This window comes from Cynoglossus semilaevis, chromosome 10 (assembly GCF_000523025.1).
Source record: "Cynoglossus semilaevis isolate Cse_v1.0 chromosome 10, Cse_v1.0, whole genome shotgun sequence".
Lineage (NCBI taxonomy): Eukaryota > Metazoa > Chordata > Actinopteri > Pleuronectiformes > Cynoglossidae > Cynoglossus > Cynoglossus semilaevis.
Window position 1 is genome coordinate 17,875,837 of NC_024316.1, and position 10,512 is coordinate 17,886,348.

The 10,512-nt window shown below is 40.3% G+C and overlaps 2 protein-coding genes across 9 annotated transcripts in view; both read right to left on the reverse strand.

Moving 5' to 3' along the window:
* The window catches only part of rap1gapa (RAP1 GTPase activating protein a), a 50,445-nt gene extending 42,421 nt beyond the window's left edge, over window positions 1-8,024 (reverse strand). For 6 of the 8 annotated variants that reach the window (XM_025059458.1, XM_017036201.2, XM_017036200.2 and 3 more), the window contains exons 1-2: window positions 7,891-8,023; window positions 7,716-7,801 (exon numbers count right to left, since the gene is read on the reverse strand). In XM_025059458.1, coding sequence (XP_024915226.1) covers window positions 7,716-7,801; window positions 7,891-7,965 — 161 coding nt within the window. In that variant the 5' untranslated portion in view covers window positions 7,966-8,023. Of the gene's footprint in view, window positions 1-7,715; window positions 7,802-7,890 lie in introns of all 8 variants that reach the window. The other 2 variants (XM_017036204.2, XM_017036199.2) reach the window with 1 other exon arrangement.
* Window positions 8,025-8,678: 654 nt separating this feature from the next.
* nt5dc2 (5'-nucleotidase domain containing 2) overlaps window positions 8,679-10,512 on the reverse strand; it is a 9,150-nt gene continuing 7,316 nt past the window's right edge. Inside the window, exons 12-14 of the mRNA XM_008319231.3 lie at window positions 10,159-10,299; window positions 9,326-9,390; window positions 8,679-9,229 (exon numbers count right to left, since the gene is read on the reverse strand). Coding sequence (XP_008317453.1) covers window positions 8,968-9,229; window positions 9,326-9,390; window positions 10,159-10,299 — 468 coding nt within the window. The 3' untranslated portion in view covers window positions 8,679-8,967. The remainder of the gene's footprint in view (window positions 9,230-9,325; window positions 9,391-10,158; window positions 10,300-10,512) is intronic.

A 10,512-nucleotide genomic window follows, 5' to 3' on the forward strand; every position in this document is an offset into this window, starting at 1 on the left:
TGCCAGAAGCAGAAGAATGTCTGCGGAGATGCCAAGTTCTGTGCACAGCTTTAGTTCGCAGTCAAAAATCCACCATGGAAACGTCTATAGTGGAAGCTAACAGGCTAACAGGCTAACCTTCGACGTGGATGGTGACTGTGATGGACATAATATCTGTGGCTGGACCGAGACTGAACCAAAAAAAATATTGAGAGCGTGACGCTAGTGTGGAAAAACAGCGGAGCTCATTTATTGGGGAAATGTTTGTGCGTAATTACCTGCTTCGGTTTCGTTCCACTGAGCGTAAAACCTGACATAACTGATGGAACGACGTGATTTCCTTAACGAGAAACAGTAACTAATAGTGTTGTTTTCCTGAAGCGCTAGGATCTTTAACAGTGGAATACTGTGTAATGAAGTGGCCGCCTCTTGGCTAACTCTTTGCCTTTGGGCTAATGGCTAATTTTGAGTAGTTTACAGCTGTATCTGTTGCTAACTTTAACCTTTAACCTATTTTTGGGGGGTAACATTTAGACATTTATCGGCTGACATGCTGACTTACTCTGCTACTGCTAACTTCCAACTAACATTAGCTAACTAGGTAACATTTATGCTACTTCAGAGCTAGCTGTCTTTTGATCACATCTGCCTAATTTTGTTTTTGTTTTTTTTAAATTCAAATTTCGAATCGTGCATCATTTAAAAACTTTTTTTAAATGAGTACTTTTTAAAATATATTTTCAGATTTGTATCTATTCTTTATACAGTATATATACAGTATATATATACATATATATACATATATATATACTACAGTACAGGAGCCAGCTTTAAGCTTTTTGCGTTATTTTGTTTCTTCTGTTTATATGGTTATTTATAATATGGTTATTTCGTGGCTAACTTTTTTCTCTTGACCTCATGTTAACTTCCTTTCTCTTAATTTTCGGCCGCACCTTTGCTGCTACTGATCTAAAAAAATTACATGGGTGGATTTTGGACTCATACTTTGTAAGACAATGTAATACTTTGGTATTTCAGATACTTATAGGATCACAGGACGTTGTACGAGGTGCTTTACTCCCTTTGTGAACTTGAGGTCATACAGTGACATCACTCCTCGTTCTGTGGAATCCACATGATCGACCTGGTCTATTATTAGAGGAGATGATGCGCAGCTACAGCGTATCGAACAGAAAACACCGCTGGACCTGAGGCCAACGTCTCTGATGGTGTATTTACAGCTTCACGTGGTCGAAACAGTGTTGACTGATCACAGAGAATTGTAAACAAAGTGTGGACTTTGTGCTCTAAATCAGGGATCCACAACCCCTGGTTTGCGGACCGGTAGCGGGCCGCAGTAGGACACAGTGAAAAAATGTAATTTACTTCATTCAAAGAAAATCTCGGAATTCTTTGAATGAAGTCTTGTTAGCCTCACTGATAGCAGAGTTCTGTATGAGATCTTTGAGCAGAGCCTGTACAGACAGAGGGTCTTTAAATACCCCACCTCAGGAGGAAGACTTTTCCTCTGAGGGGTCCTGGCTCCACCGCTGTCTCCTAAGGAAGTGAGTGGACAGGAAGACTCCCCAGGAGACAAAAGACAGGGGGAGCCCTCCTCCGTGTCGTGTCGTCAGACTGACGGACAGTTCTGATAGAGCCGCGCTGAGAAAACAGCCACACAGACACAGAGTGGAAATGTCTAATGTGAGTTCCTCACATTGTACACATGACGACGAACAAGAAGAGCGCCACCTGTCTTTTTTTTCTTTTTTCTTTTTTGGAGCAATGATAAAGGTTTGTAATTGAAAAAATACTGATGCATCATTGGTTCAAATCCCATTTTTTTCTACCCTCAAAAATAAACGATATAGAAATCCAAGCAAACATGAGAACTGTCAGAATCATTTGACGAAAACAACGTAGAAAAAAACTTTGTAATTAAAAACAAAATGCGTTGAAAAATATTTTAAAATTTGTTTTTTAATTTGTCTTGAAACTTTCAGACTATGTTGTTTGTGCTGTGGATTTTTAGTCATCAATCATCTCGGTTCTACCCAGAGTTCAGTGCGTTTGAAGTTCAAACATCATAAATCAACTACAAAGGAACGTGACGTTGAGGCCGAGATGTGAAAAACAAAACAACGTCCACAAATTCACGCTCAGGTGAACAAAAATGGTCTTAGTTCACAGCTGTCGTTCAGTGTTTCCCACAGCGAAAAAAAACCTTATTAAGAGGAACTTAATAGAAAAAAAAAACTTTATTTTTAAATATTAAGACCCAAGCTTTAATCTAATATTCTGACTTTGATCTCAAGGAATTAAAAAAAGTCAGGATTGTGACTTTACCCTTTTTTCAGTACTTTCACTTAAACACAGAAATTCTTTTTTCACGGAAAAAAGTCAAAGGTCAAAAAACCCTTCTGCTCAGCCCTAATTATCTTCTGTAAAAAACAAAGCAATAAAACAAAGTGATAAGTTGAAGTAAATCAAACCAGAAACTTTCTCTACATTTCTATTACGTTAACGTTTCACTCCAAGTTTCACACAGGTGTGAATGATCAAAGCACTTTATTTAACTGCTCTGAAAGCCAATGTTATTCACACTTCAAAGACTAATGTTGTCGTCTGATCATAAAGGTCTACACTGTGTGTACGGGGTTAAAGGTCAGGAAGGTCAACTGCAGCCTGAAGAACAAGGCTAACCATTCAACAGTGTGCGGTACAGTACAGTACTAGCTGCTGCCGCTAACTGTAAATATTTTCCATAATTTCCACACCACAGGAGTGCACGTACTACGGGGCTATTTATAGAGAGCGTGTGTTTCTGAAAGAAGGAGTACTCCGAAAATATTTGAAGGGAGGTTGAGCTGCGAAGAGGCGGGAGTCAGAGGTGAGGCGATGATTTCATCATCATCTTTCCTAACGTTAGCTTCAAGAACGGTATAAATGAGACAACGGTCGATGGAATCTTTTACTTTGACCTGTGGTCGTTGTAAACCCACTGATGGGTCGTTCATACGGCCGTTGGTTTTCTGACAAGTCGTTCGCGGAATCATTTCAAAAGTTTGTTGCTAAACATTTCAGCACAGATTTTATCAGTCGACGCAAACATGAACCTGAAAGGCTGAAGGAAGGTGCAGTGAAAGTTGTTGACTGTTTGACTGACTGACTGACTGATGCAGGCTGTGACACACACACACACACACAGAGTGGTCCTTCAGGGGTCTGTATTTAAAGACAGCAGTGAAGACATGGACGTTGTTGTAACTTGAACCAAAACAACTTTGTTGAAATGAATGGATTTTTTCACAGTATTTTCTCCACGTTATGTTTGACCTAAATCTGCAGCTTAAGAGTTTGTTTAATTAATCTGTTATAACGAGCCAAGAATCAACCAATGAGAGCATTTGGGGCGGGGCTTAGACTGCTGCAGCGCTCACGTGAACCGCAGCAGAAACTAAGAGGTAATTACACCAAAGTTGTCAAACCAGAGCTGACCAATGACCAGGCAACATGGGAGGTCACTTAGAGTGCCCTCTGCTGGAGGGGGGGCAAAGCTGTGACCCTTAAGAACCCGACCCCAACAAACTCACATAGGGCACCAAAAATGGCCAAAGCCAAATGTGTAACTACTGCAAAGTTGAATATTCGTATGAACTGAGTACTTTGATTCTGAAGTATCAATTAAAATCAACCGTTACTGACATGTACTTGTACCTACTTCACTTCACGGTTCATATACAGTAGCAGCAGTGACAGAGATAAATTCAAGTGCAATAAAAAATTTTTTTTTTTATTTTGTGGCGAATGGACTGAAAGTAAAAAGTATTTCCGAGTTTATGATCCGTCAACAGGGGGCGTCTGATGTAGAGGGACATTTACAGGGACAGTCTGCTTATTGATCTTACAGTGAAAAATCTATTTCACTAATGATGGACCGGGGACTGGTGAGAGTTCAGAGCACCAGTGCCCTCTACTGGACGTCTAGTGTACCGCACCGTGATCATGTTTTGTGCGGCTTCAGCAGGTGTCTCCACTAATGGAGACAAAGTTCTGCAGGTGTCGTCCAGAAAAAGCGCACCGTGACGTCACAGAGGGCAGCGGGGCTGATGAGTCAGGACAATGCGTGCTCAGCGCCCTGCAGAGGGCAGTGTGGGAGTCACATCGAGCTCATCAATAACAGCGGCACAGGTTGTTATTACCAGTGACTTTCCCAGGTGGTTTGATGGATGAACAGAAAACAACAACAACAACAACGAGAGCCCCGCAGCCTGAGTGACGTCAGTTCCGTCTCGAGAACAACATCCTGCTGTTGATTCATGAATATTCACGTCATGTGAAGGAGGCAGCGCATTATGTACGGACGATGAGCGCATGTTAAACACCTGGAAATGATGTGAAATCTATAGCTCAGGATGACGGAGTGCTGCATGTGGTTACGGAGAGGAACTCGTGCATAAAGACACATATATTTAACGACCTCACATCAGATTTACCAGTTTGAATAAAACCGGGAATATAACTTTAAAATGTCAAGAAGAAGAAGAAAAGGAGGAAGAAGAAAATAAGGAGAAGAGGAAGAACGATTTAAAACACTGCCTTAGACTTAGAGTTACACTTGTAAGAATTTTTTTTTTTTACTATTTAAAAACAATGCTTTTCTTAAAAAAAAGAAGGAAAGTTCAAGTTTCAACATCAGGATTTTTGTCTAAAACGTTGTTAAAAATAGAATTATTAGATTTTTTTAACAATGATAATTACCGAGGTTATGTATAATATAATATAATATTTAATATAAATCATTCAAATGAAATGAAACCGAAAAGGTTGCTGTGATTCTTCCTCCTCTTCCTCATTAACTGTTTTTATTCTTTTCTACTTCAGCCTTTGAATTTGAATTGTCATTTCTTCATTTTTTCACATCCGATGTATTTTAATATTTTATGGCGTCTTTGCTCAAACTGGATAAATGGATTCATTGGACTGTGAGAAAAATTAATGATTCTGTTCTGATTCATCAAATGTTTTTTATTCCTCATTAAACTCAAACTTCTATTCTACTCTGTTCTGTTCTGTTTTCTATTCCACTCCAATTGATTCTGAGATGTTGGTTCTATCCACTTCCCTTCTTCATCATATAGAATCTTCTATTGTATTCTATCAGAAGAAAAAAAATATTAAATTGTTTTCCGTTCCGTTCTCCATGTTCCCATCATCCCCTCTTCCTTTGCCCACTCACTGAGTTAATTGCAGAACATGCTCGTATTTCCAGACATCACAGACAGGCCTGCAATTTACAAAACACTTCCATAACACAGCAGCTGTCAAACTGAAGCCCGGGTGGGCCGGACCCCACAGATCAGCACGTTTGGTACCGAGGCCGAGGAGCGGCCCACGTGACGACTAATTAAAAAGAGATGAATCCACACGAAAAACCGGGGAGTAAATAATCCATGAGACGCAGCAGGAAACAAAGGATGAAACTGTCAGGAGGTCTGTTTGGTCCTGATCAGGACCGGGGTCGAAAAGTTCCAAGACAAAAGGTATTCATGAAGTGACATAACAGTGATTTCTTTTTTCATATCCTTCATTTATGTCGACACACTGCTGCTGCAGTGGAGTTACCATTAGAATTCTGGGAGTTGAAGTCTTTGACTCCAGCTCCCAGCCTGCTTCTTTGTCTGACGTTCAATTTTAAAAGGTAGATTCATGGTTAAAATTTGTGTTTGTCTTAGAATTTTCTGACTTGTCTTCGGAGGCGCTCAAACAGCCGTCAAGGTTTAATGATCAATTCAAACAATTATATTTGGACAAACGGTCTCTGTGTGAACCGCAACGTAACATGACGTAAATGTAAGGCACGACTCGTGACACGTCCACCACCGCGTGTCACATGTCAGGACTGCAGACGATTGGCCGCGCGGTCCAAACCAGTCCACCGTCTTTGATGATTGGACACAGGACTGGAATAGCAACAAAAAAACCACGGCTGGTTCGACATGCTCTCATCATGTGAGAGTGAAACGGGAAATGTGGAAGTGAACCGCGTCGGTGCAGGACAATGGCGTGGCCAATCGGGGGCAGTCTTGAGGTTTCTCTACACATTTCAGCTCTCACATTTTTACAATTATCTAATAACAAAATAATATCGGCCGATATTAGCATAATAATGCAATATCGGTAAGAATGTCGATTTTTGCGCCGATATTGAAACCCCGAAAACGCGATTCCCAGATGATGTGATCTCTGCTTTTAACCCAAACTTCTGCATATATATCGTTATTAGTCGATATCGGAATCCAAAATTAAGTGTTTGGACGATATCGGCAAAAAGATAAAAATCGGACATCCCTAAATCAAAAGGCCCCAAAAACATGTCTTTACGCATGTGTTTGGATTTTAGGATTTCGCAATAAACCTTTAGTAAATACTGAGTCACTGTGTGGAGCAGGTGAAGAGACAGGATCCGTTCACAGTCCTGTACGACTCCCATTAGGTTTAATAATAGAAGAGGCTGCGAGGTCTGCACTCAAACCTGCGACCGACGCTGTAGCAGAGTCAGGAGACACAAAGGAAAGAAGTGGCTGAGCGTGGAATGGAAAAGAGAGATTGAAAGGTAACTCAGTGATGGAGAGGGAAAGAAAATGGACATACATGAAGCCCAGCATGGTGGCGCCGAAGAGTAAAAATCTGGGATTATATATCAAGGATAGACGGCAATGTTAACACCTTGATGTCAGTTCATTTTTACAGAAGAAAAAAATACATTAAAAAAATTAAGTATTTCATCAGACAATTCACACTACAACCCACTAGGTGGCAGTATCACCTGAAGTTTGTCAGCCAGGAGATTTTTCACAGTTTCAAATTAAGATAACATTTACACAGTGTCACTTCATTGCAAAAAATTGCTACTGCAAGCAAGGACAGCTAGGCTAACGTTAGCTACAGCAGCTCTCCCGTACGACCTGCGAGCACTCAGCGTTAAGTACTTCCGTAACTTAGCTTCTACAAGACTCGGTCATAAAGTTCTAAGTCAGATGTTATCATTTCTTAAGGTACCGTATTTGATTTCCAAAGACACGTCATTACACGCCTCTCTGGCGCCTCCAACAGTGCTAACTTTTTTGCTAATCTTTTTTTTTTTTTAATAATTTGATCAGGGTTTTACAACCCTCGAAAGTGAAACAGTAATGAAATTCGAGGAATTAAATCTTTAAACTAAACCTAAGGAACATGTTTCAGGAAGTACATTTTTTCCTTAGAAAATATCTCTAACGGAAACAACATTTCCAAAAGTGTGTAAATGGACGATTTGTAGACAAATACTTTTGCTATTTTCACCGATTCCGCCAGCGTATATCGCCCCCTAAAGTGATGCGTAATTTAAGAACCACCGATATAAAAACATGAAAAACAACACAAACAAAGTCCTAAATGTAAGAAGTTCAAATTCACCGTAACGTCGTCTAAAAGTATCGAACCGTAACAACGTCATCTCACAGAAACACGAACACAACTGCTGCGTTCAGGTTCACCGTCGCGTCGATAAATACTTTTTTTTGTTGTTGTTGCTATCAACAGAAACATCCCGTGTTTGACACAACACACCGATCAAATCCTAACAAAGTACTTTCCTCTGACGGCCCCGGTCTCCCGGACCTCCGTCGCGTCACAGACACAGTTACAGTGAGAGAAAGTCAGCGGTGAGTGAAGCCACAAAGAGAGCACTGTACCTCGGCTGTTGTCTCCAGGCTGCCGTCTGTGGATGTGGATGAGTTTCCGACGCTCGTGAGGTGAAGATGAATGGATGCTGCGCCTCCTAGCAACAGAAAACTGACTGTGAAGAACAGCTGGACTTGAACCGACAACTTCCGGCTGTATGTACGTTACCATAAAACAGTCACTCACTGTGAACTCCGTTCTTTTTTGCACACTTTGTTTTTCCAAGTACATGGAGACGAATGCAGTGAAGCAGAATCTCATGGTCAACGTCAAACTGAAGGGGGGAAAAAAAACATCCGGGTCGCGGACCGTGGGCGGGGCCGAGGCAGCAAGGAAATAAAGAATGGAGTGAATTAAGGCGGAGTAGATGCAGTATTGAGTTTAGTGACACAAAATATAATAATGATCTGTGGTAATTGAAACAATTATTTACTATTCACTAGATAGATTTATTATTACTATTATTCATTAGTAAATATGTAAAATCGACCAGTACAAATGTCAATTCACATTTTTCACCACTAGGAGTTTCTGATCTGAAAATTTCACATTAGCAGTTTTCTGGTTATAAGGACAAATTAAATGCCTACCATATGTATTTAGGGTGAAACCATACTATGGAGAAGTGGTTGATGTTCTTGCCTTACAGAAAAGAAACGTCACTGGTCCAATCCCTGGTGTTAAGTAACGGTCTTCCAATTTAGGATTAGATTACTTGTTCACTCTAAATTGGCCGTAGGTGTGAATGTCAGTGTGAATTACTGTGTCCCAGTGTCAGACAGGAGAAACTCCCAGGGTGCAACGCTTTCCCCGTGACCTTCGATTAATGATTAACGACAAAGGAAGTACCGGAACAAACTGTAAATGAAACAAATAATGATCAATAATCAATAATCAAACTCTCTGCTAAAAATAACACTTGGTTTATTTTGTCTTGTGAACCTGTGATGAAGAACACGTGACGAAGCCGAGGCCAAGATTAAGACAAAATGTTTTTTATTTGTTGTATCTGTGCGGTAACAGCTTTAACACTGAGGCAGAAATCAGACTGTCAATCATGTACCACAGCACATTCAACCGGTCCCTCTGCGTAGTAATACGTCTACAGCACCATCTAGCGATTACACAGTGTAAGTGGGGTCACTATGAGGACTGCTGTGTGTAGGCAGCTGAGATGAATGTTGGCTGAGGAGGAGTGGATCTCAAGTGTTCTCCAGGCCCAGAGTTCAGATCAGTTCAGATGAGTCTGTAAGAGCGCGGCTCTTATCTGATGTGAGACATCTCCTCCAGGAAGGGCGTCTTCCTGCAGCCCGTGCAGAGCTGATCCATCCACAACGGAGCCTCGTGCTGCAGCGGGGTGCGGCGGGGGTAGAACGTGTAGGTGGGGTCGTAGTTCAAGAGACAGCTGAGGGACGCCATGTAGATGTCTGAGAAGCGACACAGACGTCTGGAGAAGTAGGTGGGGTTGTGACAAGTTCTGAAGATGCTGCCGAACTGAGGGTTGAACAAGTTCTTGGTCATAATCCTGGAAAAAGGACAAAATAATAATAATAATAATAATGTGGTTAGGATTTTAAACATCTGAACTCCAGACGGGTGAAGAGATTAGATGACATCTAACCTGAGTTCTTCTCGCTCTTTCTGCCATTCCTGAAAAACCCGTTTAGACTCCAGGTCCTGGTGCGTCTGTGTTGGAGTGAAAAAGAAAAAGAAAAAAAGAAAAATGAAAACAGAACTTTTTCCACATGACAAACAACAACAAGACGACCTTTTGTCTGGATGAAAGGCCATTTGAAAAAAACGTTTCAGTCATGAACTCAAAGACACTGGTCAGAATGAGTCACAGCTTTGTCACATGACCCTCAGGCTTCATTCAAACTGAAGGTCTTTTTGCTTAATTCAGATATTTTATGCAAATATATGATTTTCATTGAGTGGTTATTCAGTAAGAACAGACCACAGACCACTGGCCTGAGACCAGCACTGGGTCTGTTGAAACTGGAATGGAATTACATTTTTATTTTATTATTATTAAGTTTATATCTTAAATTCTTAATTTTTTTAATTTGAATCAAAAACTGTTTTTGGAATTTTTTTATTTAAAAAAAAATTATATTAGTCTGCATTGGACTTTATTTTGAAAAACAATCTCTTCTGTTGACTGCTTTTCAGGTCTTAAATCAAGCGCCAGTAAGTCCTTAAACTAACTTTAGCAAACATAATTAATATGTTTAAATTATTCATACAATTAATAAATATTATACCAGGGATTCCAAAAGTGTGGAGCTGCCACTGGGGGGAGCCAGAGATTTTCTTTAAAAATGGTGATTTGTGTTTTTTAAGATTTTTTCACACATGTAAAAATATATTTCTTTTCTAAAATTTAAAATCAATAGCTGACACAACATCACTGACATTTTGTTTTGCTGAAACACTTCAGGTTTTTTTTCTCACCTGCAGCTGCTCCAGCAGGCCGGTAACAGCCTGCAGCCAGGTGAGGTTCAGTGCGTACCGGTCCGTACATACTACTTTGGTTTCCTGCTCCAACTCTGGTACAATGGCTCCCGTACGCCAGCCGTGTCTCAATGTGAGGTCCTGTTAAAGTGAAGAGAAAAACAGTGAGTAATCATCTGCGTAACGTCGACTCAGCACATATTTATTGGTGGTAAGTTTTGTATCTTTTCAAAGTATCACATAACTCCAGAGCGTACCACAGGTGATTTAGTATTAGATATATTATGTATATTAGAGTCCAAAAGAAAAATCATAGACATTATGAACTATAAATAACAATAACTCCATGTTTTT